The following is a 21300-nucleotide window of genomic DNA, read 5'->3' as shown; positions in this document are numbered from 1 at the left end:
CCAGGCTGTCGGGGCGCCGCCCCCTCGCCGAGAGTCGGCGGCCGGCCCTGCCCCGCGGCGGTGGGGAAGGTCTTGCCCCGGATGGTGAAGGGCCGGCGGCGCGGAGGGGAGCCGAGCACCCCGGGGTGGGGGGCGCTGGCACCTGCGGCTCGCCTCTGCCGTGGGTTCTCCCGCCCCTCCGCGACGCCCCCGGCAGCGGGCGGGGCCCAGCCCCGGTGCCCCCCGGAGTCTCCCCGCGGTTCTCTGGGGGGTCCCTCCGAGCCCTGCCAAGCACCTGGGCCCTTCCCAAACATTCGGCGCGCCCCGTGCAGTACCTGCCTGCTCCTGCACCACGGACGCGAGCTGAGTCTCGAGCCCGGCACGAGTTAACGTAAAGCTCATTTAGCTGTCTGCTTGGGGATAGTGCTCTGCTCCGGTTTCGTCCCCGTTACGTTTCGCTGTAATTCGTGCCCTTTATAATGATTTGCTTGTTAGAGCAGTGTCATCAGAGGCAGCTTTATCAGAGGGAGTGTTGTGGTAAGCTTCGCAATTATTTTAAATCTTTTCATAAAACCTCCTAATTATTATAGGGAAAACTGAGAAAGAATTGTTAGCAAGGCTTCCAACTGTATGTATTTCCCGACATGAAGTGTAAACTGAGGCCAAGATGAGGTACATTGCTATCAGCAGTGCTGAAAACATGAACTTAGCAGTTGAGCTTTGGTTTATCTTTTTCTTCTTTTAACATGGGTGCACACTGAAGACTCGTGTCTGTAAATGTAAGAGAATGGGCATGTTATCAAAATGGGCTCACTTTTTTTTTTTTTTTTTAATTTCAATCTTCTAAGAGAAGAGAGACTAAAACCTTGCAGAATTCCCTCAGCGTTAAAATAACTTGATCTGGGATTTTGGAAGGCAGTATTTCTCTTTGGGTCTGCCTGCACATAGCCCTCAGAAAGAGCCCTCATAACTGAGGGAAGGCAGAAACACAGTCATGTGAGACCTGAGAGTTACATTGGTCTAGAACTGGTTAAGTTGTAGAGACCAGTGGTTTATAGGTGTTGCCATAGAATAAAGAATTGGAGGAAAAAAAAAATATGCAGAAATCCAATACTCCACCTGAACATAGGCATAGAAGTAACTAGTGAGCAATAGGATTTTAAAGTAGTGCTATTTCAACTTTTGTGTTAGTCTTTGAAATGTTCATGTGCTAAGAAGCAGCATGGGGGCTTCTGGTTTATTGAGAAGATTGAATGCAGCTGTTACATGAGGGGTTCACCTCAGAATGGATGTAGAAATCCTGGTCCTGTTGAGAAAACTTGACATTACACAAGTTACGTCTGCAGATGGCATGGTGAGAACCTAGTGTGTGCAATAGGAACCCCAGCATGCACAGCCATACCACTGGGGAGCTCTTGGTGGCTGCATAGCCTGAGGTCTGCCTGCCTTTTGCTGAGTTAATTTGTTTGTCTTTGGAACTGAACTGCTGATGGTAGTATAGTAAGCTACATTCAGTACCTGATGATTGCTCTCTTGAAGATCCTGTCGGTAAGACTTCTTAAAATACTAGTGATGGTTGCAGTACTTACCTGTGATAGGAGTTTCTGTGGCTGCCAGCTCTCTGTGGAGTCAAACTTAGGGCAGCAGCAGCTGCAGATACCACTTTATTTTTAGCAGTGTGCTCCTCAATGGGGAAGCAGCGTGACAGAAGCAGTGCTGTAGCGTTAGGGTGCTGACCCTAGGGTGGGGAGCAGCCATGGAGCAGTGGGCTTGGCAGAGAGCAACATGTAGGTGGCTCTCCTGGTGCTGTGCTCAGCCTGAAGCTGAGGCACGGAGCTGCCTGTGCTGGAGCTGTGTGTGGGGGATACAGCTGCTGATCCAGTTTTTACATTAACTTTAAACTCCCACCTTTCTCCCTCAACTTCTTGCTAAATGTAGTAAGCTGTGGTGTTACATATGTGCCACAAAAACTTCAGATATAAAACATGGATGAAAAGGAGGGATACTTGTGTATTATTCACTGTTTCATGGCCAATATCCATGTGTATATCTATAAACAGGATTTAGCTGTCTTATTTGGAGAATTTGTTGGCAATATTTATCTAACTATGCCATTTATTAGTTAGGTACTTGCTTCTAAACATCTATATAACAGTATATTTCTTTAGGACAGAAAAAAAAAAAAAAATATATATATATATATATATATATATTTTAGGGTTGCACAGAGCTTAGGCTGATGCAGTCTGGATGGTTAAATCATGAAGTTAACTCCAGGGGTGATGCATGTGCCAGCGGCTTGCCTAGGTTAGAAGAGTGATTATACAAGGTCACTGAACAGAAAGATACTGAGGTTGTGTTTTAAACACCAAGAGACAACTTCAGGCTCAAGCTATTTCTGTTCTACTTATAACAGGAAGCTGGAAAAATATCACTGTATGTTTGCCCTCCTGCTATCATTTTTCCCTGGGCTGTTATTAACTAGCCTGTTAGATACAGAGCGTTGGGCTGCTCTGGCCACAGGTCGGTGCTGAGACAGCTGTCCCTGCTCTCTGTGGCAGGGTTGCAGCATGCTCAGAGCACACACCATCACTGTGGAACAAACATCTTCAGGTGATCTCAGCTGAAAGTGCTGCCCTGGCAAAACCAACATATATTTATATCTTTTAATATGGGGATACTGGTTGAGTAATTGATGAAATCTAGTTTTGTCTGACATGGATTTTTATTTCATTTTTTTTCCATTGTCTGCTTCAGATATTTAAACTGAAACATCTCATAATTGTTCTCAGATCCAAAGCTACAAAATACTTGGTAAACATGATTAATTTCATTTAGAGCTTGGTTTGGAGTGTCTTTACTTGAAAATTGAAAGGAAAAATAAATCCGCTTTAGAATATTTATTATATTGAGCATATGAGCAGCTTAACTTCATAATGTTGTTCATATCAGTAGGATACTTTATTCATCTCCAGAAGCTAAGGAGATGTTGGTCTACTTTGCCCATGGTCCTTTCTATCTTTTCAAAAAAAATTAAATTTATGCTTTCAGAGTCGTACAGTTCTTTCCAAAAGGCTTTCTAGCCTTTTACATTCTCCTTGCTAAAGCTGTAAATGGTTTAGATGCCACAGCTGAGATGGTCCATCTGAAGGAATTTACTGTGTGATGAAGAACATAAAGCTGGTAGGAGTCGTGTTCTAACATAATGTTGCCTGTCTCTTAAATACTGACGAGAAAAATCCAAAGCACCTTTCTCTGTCCTCCAATACAAATTGCAGGAATTAAGTTTTGTTCTATTCACTTTGGTGTATTATGTGCCTACTGGAGTATATATATATAGTTTAGTAATGTAGAGGCCAGGTTAATTTGTCTTTTTGTTTAGTTCCTTGTAAATATTTGGGGTTGGTCACTGCTTTAAGGGCTGTGCTGGCTAGGTGAAAGCATTATCCTGTGGCTGTAGCAATTCACTGTCTCTTATTCTCTGTTTGCTTGAAGGTTTGTAATGGACAGCCGAGCTCCTTGAAGTACTTCTCTTTGGGATGGGAGGTAAATCTCCAAAGTGCTGAGAACTCTGTTTTTTGTCCTTCATCCTATGATTAACGCCAAGCTTTGTTTTGAATATCTGGCATTTTTTGTGCCCAAAGCTTCCAGCTGTAGTCTAACAATAGTCATTTTCTGTCATTTAAATGTTGTTTTATACCCCTTTAAAACAAACACAATTTACTTCAAGATGGCTGGGTGACCGAGTTGGGTAATGCAAGGCCTGAGTGTTTACTGTGGAAGTAGATGAATAATATTTTCATAAAGCAGTGCTGACATATCTGTAAGTACTAAGAATCTCTAGATGTGTATAAATACATGCTTGTGGACATCTGAAGGAACACACTGCCATTTCTCTGCAGTGTGTAATAAAGTGGCAAAGAAGCAAGAGCTTTTTATATTGAGAGCTTTGTTTTTAGCTTGCAGTGGGGTTAGAACCTGTAAAACTTAGATCTTTAACACCAGAAAAAATCCTGTAGCAACCTCTTGATTGAGGCTAGTACTGAAGTAAAGTTTTGTAACTTTTCCAGGTCATCTGGTAATGGAAGAAAATGGAGTTGACCATGATGCTGATATGGAAAGATCTAATGTTTTGTTTGTAGGCAACTGCAATGCTACAGGACAGTTGGAAACAAACAATCAAGTTTTTCAGGTGAGATATGAATGTCCTGTCTTTTTAGATGCTTTCTTTAAGTTCTCTCCAAGTAATTTACAGTATGATTTTTCATTAATATATTTATTCATTCCCTTTATACTAATACATTGTCTTTTAAAAAAAATACAGAAGTTCCTTCACTTATATTCTTGTGCCATTTGGTTTAGAACTGATAAATATCAAGATGTTACCTGTAATGACAGCCTTTTAGTAATTATATTTAGTAACTCCTGTTACAATGCTGAAGAAATACTTATTGTGTTAACAAAATTCTTTATTAAAAGAATTTTGGATGAGTTCAGAACACTTGAAAATTGGGTTAAACTGCTTAGTGACCAGATGTGGAAAAGGGGAATCCAGGGACAACACAACATCTGTATAGGCATCAAATGAAGGGGAATCTTAAGTATAGTTATTACTAAATATTGCCACCTATCCTAGCCACAGAGACTTCTGTGAATAAAATGTTCTTCAGATGCGTTGGCTATGATATCATTCAGGTAGTGGGTTAGTAGTGTGCTCATGGCCTTCATACAATCTTGTTGTTTTCTGGTGTTTTTTACACAGGAGCTGAAACTGCATAAGGTTTCTGGCCCAGTTCTGACTTAGATACGGAATTTAGAAACATTTTTTCCCTTTTTTTTTTTTATTTGTAGTTTCCACATTTTCGTTGCAGAAGCATCAGAGCTGGATGTGTAATTGTTGCAGAGAGAACACAGATTGCCCTTCTTGCACTGGCCAAATGACAGCCTTACATAACTTACATAGGGCTGCCTAATTCTTACTGTTTTTAAATGTTTAATATTTGTGTTGACAGAGTTGCAACAGGGACAAGTATTTGTGTTTAAACATTTAAATTTAATGCAAATGGAATGTGCTGTGAGATCTCAATTTCTCAAGCTTGAGTAGAATATGTTCTGAGTATGTATTTTTTTCTTTTGAGACATGCAAGATCTGATTCTTGGTCTTGCATTGTATAATTCTTAGATTTGAATTTGTTTCCTGCTGCTTGTGTTTCTTCTGTGGTAAAGAATTAAGACAGCAGACTTTGTCTCCATAGCTAATTGCATTTACCTAAAGACTGAGTAGAATAATACCTAAGATTTCTTTTTAAGTCAGATTGAGTTGGTGGATGTTCTTTCAGTTTCTGGGTAGGCTTGAGATATTTTAAAGTGATGAGTAATTTTGGGGTACAGCTCTTGGGCACAGTGGAATTTCTCTCCCTTTAGTAGACAGTCAGTTCTGGGAAGCAGAAGTGTATTCATATTTTCAGCATGAAAATGAGAAAACAAGAACTGCCAGTGTTAAATAGTAGCCTCTTGGTCAGAAGGACATAGAGTTCCATCTGAGTAAAAACGCATCATGACAATTTTAAATGTTTTTTTTTTTTTTTTTTTTTTTTTTTCCTTTAGAAGTAGAAATTGCTACTTGGCATTAAAGTGCATTTTACTGGTTTTCCTCTGTGAAAGTGTTTAACCTGCATGGATTCCAAGGATCCGTTGTTTGGACAGAGCGACTCTCCCGCAGCCTTGCCTATCACAGTACGCCTTTTGGGTAGTTCTCCATCATTAGCTGCACTTGCACGGCCACCCCAACCTCAGCCTCTCTCTGCAGAGGAGTTCCACCTGGTAGACCAAAACGGGCAGCCTCTCTATGAGCTGCAGCCCCTGGGAAGGCCCAGCGCGCAGATGGTGAGTATGTCTGAAGCAGGGCAGGTGGTGAAGTCAGTGACACTGGAGCTCTTTGAAGGACCCTTATATACGGTGCTTGTTTGTTGTAACAGCCAATTCATTCAGTCTTGAGCAACAAGGTGAAACTTTTCAGTGGTTCAGTTCATACTCCAGTTGCTCTTCCTCATTGGCAAGCCCCGTCTCCAGCCATTACTAATTTTATTAAATGACAGTGTCATTCATGTCTTTTGTCACTACTCAGCCTGGATGTTATTGAGTGATGAGATTTCCTGCTGCTGCTGCTTTCTCTATATTCCCTGGATATGTGTGTTTATTTTCTTGGGACTGGGACGTTATCAATAAGCTAATCCATTATGTCTGTCTTTTTTTTTTTTTAATTTGCTCAATATGTTGCTTTGTAGTTCTTAGTTAACTTTTTACAAAATAAGTGTTCTTTCATTCAAGTAGTTCTCTTGGCATGTATTGTATTGTCAATATATACACCTTACCCATTTCAAGTGCAATAAATCAGGAACAGGGTTATATTTTGTTATTTTAGCTTTTATAACATTGCTGAAAACAAGTTCTTGGTAACTATAGCGCTATTTACTGTAAGGAGTCATTTTAGTTTTCTAGGATTTTTGAAGATTTAATTAATTTGTTTTTTCAAGTCCTGCAGCTTTACTTCTGTCTGCTTTTGCATGAAACACTGCCCATAGAGATCAATTTTTTAGGAGTAAAGATCAAATTTGTTTATATGTTATGATTAATCCTGCTAGTCCATGAATGGGATTACAGTGAATCCAATGATGAATTACTTTCAGGTTTTTGATAGCTTTCAGTTCTGAATAAATGTGTAATTCATTGTAGAATCCTGTATGATTGTGGTTTGTTTTTTTTCCTCTCTAATCAAGTAAATGACTATTTTAAAAGGTGGAAAGTAATTTTAAGAAACTGACATTAAATAGACAGTTTCTTTATTATATGAAACCCTGTTAATTTACAGGCCTTACTGCCAACCAGAATATTTCCTGTTCTAGTTATAAGCAAAACTGGTCAATATACACAATGATCGCTAGTCCATCTAGCACCATTCGTACTTCTCTGTGATTGCCTTACAGATGATTGTTGCCAGCCAGTCAGAAAATGGCCAGGTGCTGCATGTCATTCCTTCTGCCCAGCCAGGAGTGGCCCAGGTGATTATTCCTCAAGGTCAGCTTCTGGATGTGACCAGCACTCAGGGTGAGTTTAAGCTGTGGGACTTGAGGGTATATGTTCCTCTGACTAAGCGTGATTTTTTTTTTTTAAGAACCTCTTGTTTTTGTAGTTCCCTTCCTTAGCCAAAGTTAAAAGACAAAAATACATATTTACTGAATCTGCTTCCTGATTATGAGTCTGGCATGCTTTGCAGTGTTTTCTGTTGTACAAAACCCTCTGAAATAAGGGTTATTACGCTCACTTTGGGTGTGTCATAGATAAATAGAGATATGAAGGATAAAGCTACTTCTTGCCTTATTTACCATTAATAAATATATTTGTGCTATATCATACAACTGTACCATCAGCTTCAAATTTTTACTGCCTGCTTGTTTCATTTTTGAATGAAATAGTTAATTCAAGTAATGCAGATAGGAGAATTCCTGTTCTTACCTGTTCCAGAGACCTCACTCAGGTGATGCAGCATCTTTTGTGAAGCCAGAAATGAAGTATCTAGATAGAAATTCAGTTCCCCATGAAGCACATGAGATGCAACTTCCACTTTGTCACCAAGTTTTTGCCCTCAGTGTGTCACGTTTTAAATATGTGCTGAGATGCACAACTACACGCACAAATTTTAAGCTTTTCTTTAGGAAATTATATATCTTAAAATCTGAAAGCATTGATTATTTATCTGTAAGCCTAGCTGGATGGCTAAAGGCTGTGTACTAGTTTGCATTCCCGGAATAATTCTGAAAACTCAGTTGTCACGTTCTATCAAACTCTGAAAGGTGCATTACTGTTTTGCATTTTCGGTATAAAATAAAAAATTTGAACAGATTCTCAAAATGCAATTTGCAGCTGAACAAAATAGCCATGTAATCCTGTATAGATTTGTGGAAATGTAAAACAGATTTTAAAGTTCTTCTGATTATTCACTTTGTTGTTTGGGGATTCATTAGCAGTAGCATGATAACCAAAGTCTCCAAGTACAAACAACCTTATCGGGTATATCTTCATATGTGTGCCTGGAGTTTATCAGTACCGATTCACAGTTTTTCTTCTGGAAATCGTCTTCTTTCATATGTCAAAATGTTTTCTCTTCCAACACACAATTTTAATCATAGTTTGTCATTTTCCCATTCTCTGTTGTTAACCATAAGGATGTTTTATTTTTGCAAAGATGTTTCAGATGAGAAGTGTGGTGATGGGAACTTGCAGACTGTGGCAATGGCTGCTCTAGCAGACAGCGCAAGCAGTTACATTCTACCTCCACAGGCATCTCTCACTGTATCAAAAAAAACAGCCACCAGGTAGGTCAGGAGTTGAAAGGATTAACAATCACTTTGACCTGATGCTGATCACTTTGATGCTGATGAGTTTTCTTGCGGTTTGTCGAGTTTTGTTTTTTGCAATGGCTATAACAAATTACCTCAGAATGGTTGAGTGGAGGTTATGAACTTTTAGTATTAGTGAATGATATGTAGCCAACTGTGTTTACTGGGACCTTATGTATGTGCCAGAACATGAGAAAAGTAGTTAAAGTACCTGTATTCCAAAGGAAGTTGGATGTATTCTGACTAGAACAATAGGAGGGTATTGTACAAAACACAGTGCAAATTACTGAAATTACTCCAGATACTTATAATGGCAAGAGCTGAAAGTGATTTACTGAAAGAGCTGCAGGGAAAGCTGAAGCTTCCTTTCATAAAATATATGAGGAAGTTGCTGCTAATGGTGTGTTTCAGTGGAAAGCACAGGCAGATTGGTTAGTGAAGTTTCTAAAATTTAAATAGTTCAGTTATTCTTTTCCTGTCTTTGATACCTAACTCTGTCCCCTTCCCCAGTGATGCCTAGTATTTTTAATTGTGAATGCTTTCATTTAAAATCCACTAAAATGTGCAGCATTTAACATGCATTGGATATTTGTTTTAATGGTCAGCACTCTGCCATCAGTCTACATAAGAAAGTTATCAAGATGATCAAATGGTCTATTTCACGGTGTTTTGGCTATTGTTATTAGGCAACAATACTGAGAATGCTGAGTGCTTGTAGGTCTTGTTGAACACAGAAGACGGTGATTTTTAAAATACTGATATTTATTCAGAATTATTTCAGCATTGAAGTAGAATATGGAAAAAATGAACCCCAAGTTTTCAAAGGCAAGTTGATATAGTATCTGTAGTTTGGTCATATGCTCTGTTTTGTTTTATGTAATGCATTGTTTTGATTTAACAGCTGTGGGTCAGGATAAAAATCAGCTTTCCTGGATGTCTGTACAGACTCTTACGACATTTTATTTTTCAGGATGTTGGAAGACTCCTTTCCCATCCCTCTCCAGCAATTGCCACCAAATACGCCTGCATGGGCACGCCGTCTCAGGAACTGTGAGGTGAGCTTCAAATAATTCTGATTCATTTTTTTTCATCAAGATCAAGACATAGATCCTATTCCATGACAGGAATAATGTTTATAGTTGTATAAGTTGTGTTCAAGATTTTGGGTGTTATGAAATTGTACTATTACAAGCTGGTACCACTAGCACATTTCAGCATGTAAAATGCTATAGAATCCCTTTCTGTTTTGGGAATGACTGACCATCAACAGCTCCTGAAGCACAAATTCTGCTTATGAAATCTTGTTATGCTCTACAGTTCTGGGAAAAGCCACTGATTCCCATTTGTGTATGCAAAGTTATCAAGTTTGCTCCTGATACGGAGTAAGCCCTGCTGTCTTCTGCTGAGCAAACCATTTTTTGTTGCACTTATTCTAAGTGCAGTTAAAAAATAAAATTTGTTCTGTATTCTGTAAATTTGCTACTGTTCATATTAGTTTGTGTTGTCTCTTAGAAATCAAAATCCTTGCCAGGGTCAGCTCTGGGACTTGCCAGGGTCAGCTCTGGGACTTACCAGAGCCCCTAATATCTTAAATATTCTTACTTTTTTATCATGCATGCTTATCTGTGCTTCTTTTCATTTGTTGAAAAATGCTGAGATCCTATTCCAAGTTTTCTTTTTTCCTTTGTGGTGACCAATACTTGCTTTAGGATTTTCTTACGCTTCGTGAGAGAGAATCTTTGCATTTGGGAAAGGCTGATGCTTCTGTCTCCAATTGCCTACTAAGAAACTATAAAAAGATATTTTTCAGACGCAGTTTTTACAGTTAATTCACCACCCTAAAAGGAGAATTTGTATACTTGATATAAACTAAACTATTCCTTCTCATGGCATTGACCTATACAGGACTCTCTATTTGCATGTTGTTAGATGTCTGCAGAAACATCCTGGTGACTTAGGATGTTGTTAACAGCTAGAATGCCTAATAAATCATTTAAAAGGAAAGGGTGTGATGGGAAGATTTTGAGAGATCACCTACCTCATCTTCCTGCTACCAAACTCTTCCTGATCGATGTTTATTTTTACTTTTTCTTAATGTTTCTTTAAAGGAAAAATAATATTCTATCTTGTTTACCTCTTCAGCTATCATTACCATTTGAACATTTTTCCCTGTTGGCTTTGCCAATGGTAACTAGAAACTACAGCTGCAAAAGACTTAGAAATGGAATAGCTTTCCATATCCACTTAGAAATAATTTTTAAATTGACTAAATATATCAATCTATTCCTCCTTTTGTTATGTCTTCTATTTCATACGAATGGTGTTGTCCAATATTTATCCAATTAAACATTTAGAGGTCAAAAAGTAATGAGAGATACGGTTTACCATGAGTCACCTCAAGTGGTAGGTTAGTTGTTCAAGTCTATTAAGATGTATAACCCTTGTATAACTTCTGTGCTTTTGCCACTGTGACGTGTATTCTCCATTTCAGCATCCATGTAGCTTGTCTGAGTCATTTATTATTGGCTTCAATTTATAGGACTTAAATGAAGCAAACCATAACACAAGTCTTTCATAAGAAATTTCACCTGCTGAGTTTAAAATTCACAGCAGCAGAAAGAGAAAAATAATATTCTCTACTGTTCTTTCTTTAAAAAGAAATATCTTTTGAAATGTTTGCATATGTTCTGAGGATATATGTATCTCTCTGCTGAACTATTGCCTGTATGTATTAATCCTCCCAGTTCTATTAAAAAATAAATTATTGGTCTTCTCCATGCAGAATTCAACTCATCCAAGCAGGAATGACCCAAATTCTCTCCCTCGTGTGTTATCAGCAGAGTTGCTTTGCTGAGTTTCTGTCACATGGTTCTTGTAAATCCACTGGGGATGGCTCAGATGCATGTGTGTTTTTATGGGCACAGACTAGAGACCAGGGGATTCTGAAGTGTCATTTATCTTTGAGGCTGGTGTCTTGAAGAACACTTTGTTACCAGTAACAGGGTAGAAGGGTCCTTCTGGAAATTGGGGATCTGGTGGAGAAAACACTTCACCTTTAGTCCAACCATTCTTCATGCAGATAAATGAGTTAAGTCACAATTCCACTTTTTGAGTCACTTTCCAAAATAGAACCAAACTTGAAGTGGAAGTCTGTGTGCATTTCATGGAAGATACCAGCAGGTGAGGCCGTGCATAGCCTTGGTGCATACTGCCTTTTGTATATCTCAAGGTCTTGGCCAGGGCTGAGCTCTGAAGTGCGGTCAGTACGGCAGGCACAGGCAGACACAGGGCAGTAAAAGCTGCAACTGCAAAACTAGCGCTAAGTTCTGTGTCAAGCGTTGATTCTCTGTCTGTCTTGAACTATTCAGCTTATGCTTGCTGAGCCTAGACAGTGTAATACCTCTGGCATTTTCCTGCTTGCTATTACTTCAGTCGAGGAAAACTGCAGTCTTGATGTGTGTACTTTAGTGTAAGCTTTTATGTGCTCTTGCTGAGATGAGGCTAGGGAGAGAAAAGGAATTGCTTCTTTTTTTGGCTTGACATTTGGCTGGAGTTAAAGGGTTGGAAAATATCCAATTACTTCAGGGTAATTACTTTAACTTATTTTCTTAAAATCCATTTTTTGTTATTTTCTTTAACCTACTTAAAGTTTTCAGCACTCGGATCAGAACACATTTCCAGCGTGTGTCAACATACTGAAATAAAGCATAATTAAAAACTGCCTTAATTAATCAACTATGCAAAGCTAAGTTCATTTATTTGTTTGGAACAGATGGTCTCAATTATCCACTTGTTCCTGCCTGGGAAGCTCCTAGAGAGTGGGGATCTTATGTGCTATACGATTTTCTTATACCCCCACACCCAAATTTTGTGAAATGCCAGATTTTGCGCAGATTTAAAGCTACAAAAGGAGACAGTACCTTAACTGTTACCTTTCTGGCACAACAGTTCTATAAGTTTGCTATCATCTCCCTAGAATAAGGTCAAGAAGCTGTTCATAGTGACCAGTGTAAGGAATGGAAAGAGATACGGTGGTAATGCAGTATTTTCTGTGGAGTGGTATTGCATCCCCTGCTGTTAGAGGGGATAATTCCAGGTCTCTGTAAAGAAGGTATTTTTGGTATTTCTCAGGCTTTTTTCCTTCTGCATTTTTCAGAATGCTTCATTTCTGTTTGTTTGTTATTTACAGTCTCTGGCTAAACAATTACAACAATTACCCGTGTTTCTTCCTTGCTACAGCTTCATGATTGCAGTGTATGCAGACCTGCCTGTAAGTGATGGAGCAGCATGCTCGCGGTGCAGTGAGCTGCTGCAGTGTAAGAAACTGATACTACAGACTGACTCTTGCAGCCAGTGCATGCATAACCTTATCCTATGGGGATTGTGCTAGCAGCAACAGCCTGCTTCCCCACTTTGTTTGGAGGGGGTTTATTTGCTCTTTGTTGATTTTAGGTCTTGCTAACCACAGACATTTTGTTTTTCTGAGATAACTATGAGACAGTTTTATGCTGTTGTCACTAATAAATATTGAGAGATAATAGTCTTGGAAATATACTGTTGCTGCTTTTGTTGTCAGTAGTATTTAAACATCTGGCTGCTTTGTTGAAGGTGGCAAAATGGATCCATCAGATGCCAGCATTCATTCACCACGTGTTTGCTCCATGGTTTTGTTATAAGACTGAACTAGCAGAGTACCCCTGGTGTTACTGATGCATGGATAGCTCAATCCTGGTCCCAATACTTTCATAGTTTGCTGGCAGGCCTTCATAGACCAGCACCGAACCAGTTGAGCAGATGTCACAGGGGATCGTGCAAAGTCAGTGAGTTGTTTGAATTGTTTTTGTGACTACTTCTAGCAGAGTTCATTGAAACCATAGCTGATATGCACATGGCAAATCTTGTGTGCTGTGCTTCTATGTAGCTTTAAGAATGGAGGGAGCCTTAAAGCTTGGGGTGTTCAATTCAGAGCTAATGCACTAAGCAGGTGAGGCAGTTGCTAGTGGCACAAGCAGATGTATTCTGCTGCAACTCAGAGCAGCGTCCATGCATTGAAGTAGATCTGTAGACAATTTTTAGCACTTCAGAGATCCTCTGAGGTAGTTCCATCAAAATGTTCACCTAAGATGAATTTGTCTTAGAAGGAAACTGCAACTGAAGTAAGTACTGTGGGGGAAAAAACGAGTCAAGTTGTCCTGTGGAAATTAGCACTGCCAGTAACTCTGTAAACTTTTCTGGGGTTCTTGGTGCACTTAGGGTCTTTGAGAGCTGACAGACTGCTGACCTCGATGGAGAATGCTCTGGTGCTAGATCCAGTGGTAAATTTGCTTGTGAGGACAATAGTGTGGGGAAGGAAAAAGCACAAAGCACCAAAAATCTGAGCCTGTATTCTCACATGCAGAGTCCCTGACTGCTTTTGTTTTCTTGGGTAATGGAGAGCAGTCAGCTGGGTGAATAATCCTATTATTTCACCTCCTTTCCATGCAGAAAATTGGGGACTCATACCGCGGCTATTGTGTGAGCGAGACAGAATTAGAGAGTGTTCTAACGCTACACAAGCAGCAAACACAAAGTGTGTGGGGGACTCGCCAGTCTCCAAGCCCAGCCAAACCCGCCACACGGTTGATGTGGAAATCTCAGTATGTCCCATATGATGGGATCCCCTTTGTCAATGCAGGTAACTAACTTCTTTTATTTCAATAACTACTTTAAAAATCTCAACATCACTTGACAGTTGGCCATAAAGAAGGATCCTTGTGGTGTTCCTTAGTGTTAGTAAAGTCAAGGCACAAAAAAAAGAGCAGCTTTGGTACCTCTATGCCATAGTCTGAAGGAGCTTGTTTCCCTGAAAACGCAGGCGTTGTGTGAGTGTTTCGTTCCCTTTTTTGTTTAGAAATAAATCAGTTAAGAACCTACATCAAATGGTACTTGTGAATGGGTGGAGGTTCCCTCTGCTCAATCAGGACTTGGAAGTTTTCATAAGGGTAAGAGTTTGTTCCAGTATTCTTGCCTGGTTTGGAGACCCTTTGAAGAGTTTGTTCCGCAGGAGCCAACAAGATAATTCAGTGGCCCCCTATAAAATAAAAAAGAAGTAAACATTAACATAGCTCAGCAGACAGATATTTTTTTAATGACTGTGCAGACTTAAAGAGGTTGGTAAATATGCATTTAGCTCATGCGATGCATATATGAAATTAAGTTCATTCAGATAAGAAATGAATCTCTTTAATTTTTACGTAGAGGTCATGAATGACTGGAGTGTGAGTTATGTGCTTTTTTTGCTGAAAGTAACCAAGAAAGTGAAATGTCAGCACCAGTTTTAAAGCTTCAGCCATAAGCTGTGAAGTATAAAAAAGCTAAGAGCAAAACCAGAACGGTCTACACTTTTATTTCCACCTCCTCAAATGCATTTGAGATATTTTTAATTTTCTGTAAGATCTGCTTAATAAATGTGTTCCCCCACAGCAAGATATGTAGAAGAAAACCACACATAGACTTTCTTCTTTAAAGTTCTGCAGACTAATAGAGACACTGATTTTTAAGTTGTATTATTTAGTGTTTTTGCTTTGCTCAGATTCCCATACATTAAGTGTATTTCTATTGAGTTGCATTTTCAATGCAGTTAGGCTTAGAATGTAAGCACTCCATGAAGAACATTCATTAAAAACCTTCACATCTATAGAACAGAGGCTGGAAATGTGGTTTTCTGAACTGTAATTTAAATCCCAGATAGCTTAATTCTAAACTGTGCAAGACAAAAGTATTGTTCTCAAGGAATTTATCCCTTCTGTGTAAATGGAACCAAACCGTAATGCCATCCCTGCTGTGTTTCTGCTGTGGAGAAGCTGGGTAGCTCCTACATAGTATAAAACATGAACTAATTATAAAATCTCAATTGATAGTTTTAATAAGAATTGTATATAGCTAATACCTTTGTAAAACAGGGGCCCCATCAGATTGGGTTTGACATGCATACTAGTAAGGACTAGCTTAAAGCTCCTGAAGTCTTTTCAGCCATAGCACATTGATTTCAATTTTTTTAAAACCAAATCCAAAAAGGCTAGACATGTTTGTTCAGCACAATTTTCCTTCTCTTTATATGCATTGGTGTGTATAAATACTAATAATGTTATGTTCTCAGGCAGTAAATCATTGAGTGTCTAACGGAAACACTTTATGTTGCTGTTGTGATATCTTAAAAAGGTTTTGGTTGTATCATTTGTGGTATAGGCAGCTCCCTGCCAGTGGACTGGTGTATATGAAATGTAAGTAATAAATAGCTAAACATGATATAGGACAGATAAAGGTTCTCTTCTTGACCACAGACACTGTTATGCGCATTACTCCCTTTGTAAGGGGTCTGATTGGAGTAAGTCATGTATCTGGACGAAATTTAGAGCTAAGCAATTTTTGTTTAAGCCTGTCTGTGTTCATGCGGGTATACCACACTGAGGCAGTATTATTTAACTGATACGGTAGGTCAGATTTGCAGGTAAGAATTTATGGGGCAGCATGGTCTGAAGTATTAATTAAAGTCCTTTGCTTTCAGCTGTGGATTTTCTTGGTTGCTTTGGAGATTCTATTTGTCTTATTTCTATTTATTCCAACATATTGTGCTCTTTTGGTAACTAGCAAGGCTGCTCATATTGTCAATTACTGTTGTTGATCAGGTCAGAAGCCAATCTTTTGCCCCTATATATCTACCAGGAGCGTTGTGAAGTGATAGCATTTTGGGAAATGCTTTTAAAGTGCTCTGTTTTCCTTGCATTCTGTGAAAAAAGCATTTGCACTGTATTTGAATGCTTGCTACACTTGAGTGTACTGCCTTCTGAAGAGTCTGTTAAGCAGAAATAACATTTTCAGAGTTCTTGTCTATTCCATAGCTAGTGTTTTACTTTAACAATTTCTGTGGTTGCTCAAATAGAGTGAATTACTTTCTGTTCCCAGGAAGCAGAGCCATTGTAATGGAGTGCCAGTATGGACCAAGAAGGAAAGGGTTCCAGCCCAAAAAAGCCAGTGAGCCTGAAAGGATTTCTGGCCATCTGTACAAAGCCACTTGTCCGGCAAGGTAAGAATTGGCTACAAAGCTACTGACCATCATCCTAAGAAAATATAAATTTCATGAACACTGACAGAGTGCTGTTTGCGGGGTAGTTTATATCATGCAGTGTGGCTCTTAGCTTTGTCTCCTTGATAACTTGAGGTTGATGCACATATAGAGAGAAGGAGGAAATGCTGTCTTATTAAACTGAATGAGGCTGACATTTGTTAGGTTGCCTAGCTGCAAAGTAGCAGTACATTAGTCCATGAACTACAGGTGGGAATCACTCTATCTGAGCACTTCCTTATCCAACTGTCATCATTATTATTTTTTTTAACTTATCCTTGGGCATCCTTCTGGGTTTTAGTGCTATGCTTGTTTGTTTTTTGCAGAGCTAAGGGTGTGCTTACCTTGGCAGGTGCAGTTAGATGTGTATGTACTCAGCTTATGCTTCAGGCTGGGTGAATTCTGGCTTGTCCAGAAATGGTGTTGTACTTTTATGCTACTAAGGGGCAGAGTATTTTTGCTGAAATGCAAAACCACTCTGGGTGAGTGGCTTCCAGCCTGGACCATACATGACTCTGTGTATCCACCTTCATCCCTCTCTATTGATTATCTGTTAAAAATTCTTCATTTCTCTTAGAATTTTTCCTCACCCCCCAGAACAACGCTCTGCTTGAATTTTTTCTATAGTAATATCCAGTATGAAGTAGGTGGGGATTTTGCCTTCCCCCTTGAGGTGAAGTGTATTTGAAGGTTTTTTTTTCTTTTTTTTCTTTTCTTTTTTTTATTCTCCCCTTGGAAGGATCTATATTAAAAAGGTTCAAAAGTTTCTGGAGTACAGAGTTCCTACTGACCCTAAAATTGACAAGAAAATCATAAGAATGGAGCAGGAAAAAGCATTCAACATGCTCAAGAAGAACTTGATAGATGCTGGTGGTGTCCTCAGGTGAACTTTGCATTTATTTTTTCATCTTGACCAACAAAGCAAATAGAACAATAATTTGCTTACTTGGATTTAGATTTTCTTAGTTACTTTATTAAGGCTCTTGCTTAATATCAATAGTATAAATTCCACAATGTCAGTAAGACTCATGGCTCTGGATTATATCATTTGGTAAATGTGTTAAATGCTGACATGTGGAACTTCAGCAGATGTTTCCATGCAGGGAATAAGTAGAACTAATTGTATGTATTGGGATATTTAACCTGTTTTATTTTTCATTGAAGGGTGTCAGAGGACCCTAAGCTCTAAAGGGCAGTATCTTGCAGCTGAGGGTCTATAAAGACTTACGTCACTCTGACTGGGTCATTTGTGATTGTCCAGCTGTTCCCCAAGAGATTCATTTTTCAGCCTTTTGTTGAGAATTGTGTATAGAAACTTTCTTCTTTCCAGGTGGTATGTACAGTTACCCACTCAGCAAGCCCACCAATATCATGAAATGGAAACTTCCTGCCTCCCTTCTTCACCCTCCCATTTTTCTGCATCTCCTCCTGAGGAGGAGGAGGAAGTTGCTAGAGATGAGAATTGTACTCTGCCTTCCCGACTTCATCCTCAAGTGGCAGACAAGATCAGAGAACTGGTGTCTCAGGGAATAGAGCAAGTCTATGCAGTGAGGAAACAACTGAGGTACAGAGGTGTCTGGCATTGCTCTTAAGCTGTAGTGCTATATCTGCTTTTGCATTTGATTAATTTGGCTTGCAGCTAAGTGGCAGTACTGATGTGTAAAACAATGTATTTCCCATATGTTGTTAGAATCTGCTTTTTTCCAGATTTTGTCTTCTAATTTTATTAGAGACAACCATTAAGAGCTACTGTCCTCTCTAAAGTTAATTGAGTAAATGGGTATTTTTAATTCTGAGCTCTAGAGTCCAGAGGACTGGATCAGAAGTTATTTTAGCTTGCTCTTGTATTGTCACCACAACAAGGAGAGGGAGAAGGTAGCAGCAGTTGTAACAAGGGAATAGCACAATAGATCTTAAATATACATATTTTAATTTTATTTTTATTGTCCTTTAACATGCAATAGAAAGTATGTGGAAAGAGAATTATTCAAGCCTGATGAAGTGCCAGAGAGGCATAACCTATCCTTCTTCCCCACTGTGAACGACATCAAGAACCACATTCATGAAGTGCAGAAGTCCCTAAGAAATGGCGAGGTGGTGTATAATTCAGAAAGCATTCCAGCAACGGTATGTTGGCCCTAGCATTTCTTTTTGGTTCTTGGGTTGAACACTGAAAGTCTCAATTTACTTTTAGTTGCATTTCATCTACAACTCTGACTTTTTATTTCCAGCAGCAATATTTTCAGTGGAATCTCTTGCTGAACAAGACTAGATTAAATGTGAATAAAACCTTTTCAGTGTTTATCTCATCAGCATTAGATTGCTATTAGTTGATTGACACATTAAAAAATACTCTTGCATGATGATTGTATGAACTGGAAGCCATGTGATATGGAAAAATCGAAATGCAGCAGAAAATTTTATTCATGGCTTTGTTGTTATCTATGTGTTGGAGGAGTTACTCCTTTTCCGTATCTGAAAAAATGGGATGAAGTATGTCTGAGGTGGAGCCTAAATTAGGGTTTGTACAGCATCGAATGCACTTTATAGCAAGTGAAGTAAGCCCGAAGTAGATACTTCAGAATTCTGGGTAACTTGTATTGTTCCCTAATTTATTCCACCTCTTGAGCAGTAAGAGATAGAATGATCCTAGTTTTTCCAGTTATGAGGTTGACTGCAAAGGAATTGCTGATTTCAAATCAGTTTTGCAGAACTGTAGTATTAAATGGTGCTGCATTATCATTTTTCCCTTCCTCTCCCTAAACTGCATTTGTCCCAGATGAATGGGTGATATTTGTTAGCCAAATAGTTTGACTTTTTTATTTCAGTCTTCAAATTTTCACGAGATAACTTTAGCCTTCTTGGTATAGTGCATATTAAAAAAACAGTTTGCGGGGTTTTATTTTTGTAAACCAAAAACTGCCAAAATTCATAGTTCCTGTAGTTGATAAACTTGCAATCTTTCTGAGAACTGCGATCTTTTTCCTTTCAGTTGCAGTGGACAACAGACAGTGGGAACATTCTCACAGAAACAGTGACTGTTACTTTTGCCTCACCAACTTCAGCTGGTAGGACTGTATTAATAACTTAGTTGTTTCCAAATGTGGTTTGTTTTGTTAACAATGTCACAGAAATTCACTTTCCATCCAGAGAGGTTGCTGACATGTTCTCTCACTCAGCTGAATGTAAGGAGGATTATTTTGGTGTGTCTGTTTTGAGGCAGGGAAGGGCAAGTTTTTTTAGTTTGTACTATTTGACTGCACATACAGAAAAAAAAACGTTTAACCCTGATGTAGCTGACAAAAATATGAAAACTATACGTTTATTTTTTATTTCGCATCCTCAAGCAATTGAAGATTTTTAAGGGTTGATTATTTTGAAAGAGCATTTTGCCTTGGATAACAGTGCTAATAACACCTGTGTAGGAAAAGAAAATGAATTTCCTGCTGAAGAGATATTCATATCAATCAGGGCATATAGCTGGGGCCACCTGGGTACCTGAATTCCTTGATGGTCTGTGCTTGGCATGTGCTTAAATATTTTGCTAAAAAGGACTTGAATACATTTTGAGATTCCTTCTCAGGAAGTTGTTGACTTGTTGATTTGCACTGCCAGGGTCAGAACCTGAACAACTAATACTGTAATTTTATTGTCAAAATTAAGAACACTTTCCTTTTTCATAATGCTGTGAAAATACAATGTAGACTTCTATGGAAACTTGTTATATCCATGTTTGTAGTCTAAGGTCTTTTTTTTTTTTTATAAAGAAGGTAATTACAACATACTTTCTTTGTTGAAAGCGGCTTCATGCTACTTCAAAACGTACTAAATGTAAAGGTGTTTGTAACTAGACCTAAATGCTCCCCACGTGGTTAGGATTCCACATAGGTTGAGGTGCTCTACTGGATCATGGTGGAAGTTAATAAATTTAAAATAACTTTATTCTCACATTTTTGTCCAGATTTCAAGGATATTTCATTTTCAAGGATGTTTTGTCTAGTGACTGTGACTTGAAAGAACTTCCCTGCATGTTTGTGGATATTTTCTGCATTCCTTCTTTAATAGGTTTAATATGACGCTCATCAGAAAGATTAGCTTTAGCAGCAAGATATGATTGCAGCAAAGTAGAAGAGCCTAATTATTTGCATGCATTATGTTAAGTTAGACTGCAGGCTTCTTAACTTTATTAAAGTCGGTGGCAGTGCCAGCTTGTTTCCTCATTTAACTGGAACATAGTGTTCAGTACTTTTTATTCCAGTGGATAGAGAACTCCCAGGGATCAAAGGGGCACTGCCACAGTTGTCATGCTTAAAGATTTGTTCTAGTCAAGTTATCCTCCACTGTGGTTCTTGCCTGAAGAAGCACTGTAGTTCTTGCCTGAAGAAGTCCAGATGTGATTAGGCATCTTCCACTTTTGACCCCGTCACTCCCTGATCTATTTATTATCTTTGTTATAGCAGGAAAAGTAAAACCCCGGAATTCTGGCTCAGTATGACTTCTCTCTTGAGCAATTTCATGTACGTTAGTTCACTTACAGTTAGTAAAAAGAGTAAAGTTGGGCTTCTGATTTGTTTTTAAACTCTTACTGTAATTGTTGCTGCAATTAATCCAATTAAACTGAAATGCATCCTATATACTTGAAGCACTTAGGGCAAGAATTTGTGTTGACAACTGTCAGAGGACAAGAAGTAAATTGTTAGGCTCAATGTGAATAATGTGTTTTTTTTTTTTTTTTCCTTTTTAGAAAAGAAGGAATTTGCAGTATAAATAGATTTACTGTGCTTAAACTTACACACCTATGTTAATATTTTCATTACT

At 38.7% G+C, this 21300-nt stretch overlaps 1 protein-coding gene across 11 annotated transcripts in view; it reads left to right on the top strand.

The window, feature by feature from the left end:
- CARF (calcium responsive transcription factor) overlaps positions 1-21300 on the top strand; it is a 39312-nt gene that overhangs the window by 2445 nt on the left and 15567 nt on the right. For 8 of the 11 annotated variants that reach the window (XM_035331794.1, XM_035331788.1, XM_035331793.1 and 5 more), the window contains exons 2-12: positions 4050-4171; positions 5644-5865; positions 6966-7086; positions 8225-8354; positions 9349-9433; positions 13863-14052; positions 16323-16443; positions 17222-17365; positions 17813-18046; positions 18447-18609; positions 19475-19550. In XM_035331794.1, the coding sequence (XP_035187685.1) occupies positions 4050-4171; positions 5644-5865; positions 6966-7086; positions 8225-8354; positions 9349-9433; positions 13863-14052; positions 16323-16443; positions 17222-17365; positions 17813-18046; positions 18447-18609; positions 19475-19550 (1608 nt within the window). Of the gene's footprint in view, positions 1-3323; positions 3526-4049; positions 4172-5643; positions 5866-6965; positions 7087-8224; positions 8355-9348; positions 9434-13862; positions 14053-16322; positions 16444-17221; positions 17366-17812; positions 18047-18446; positions 18610-19474; positions 19551-21300 lie in introns of those variants that run through there. The other 3 variants (XM_035331796.1, XM_035331795.1, XM_035331798.1) reach the window with 3 other exon arrangements.

Source organism: Oxyura jamaicensis, chromosome 7 (assembly GCF_011077185.1).
Source record: "Oxyura jamaicensis isolate SHBP4307 breed ruddy duck chromosome 7, BPBGC_Ojam_1.0, whole genome shotgun sequence".
Classification (NCBI taxonomy): Eukaryota; Metazoa; Chordata; class Aves; order Anseriformes; family Anatidae; genus Oxyura; species Oxyura jamaicensis.
The sequence above is the reverse complement of the archived record's forward strand: the minus strand, read 5'-3'. Positions and strand labels throughout refer to the sequence as shown.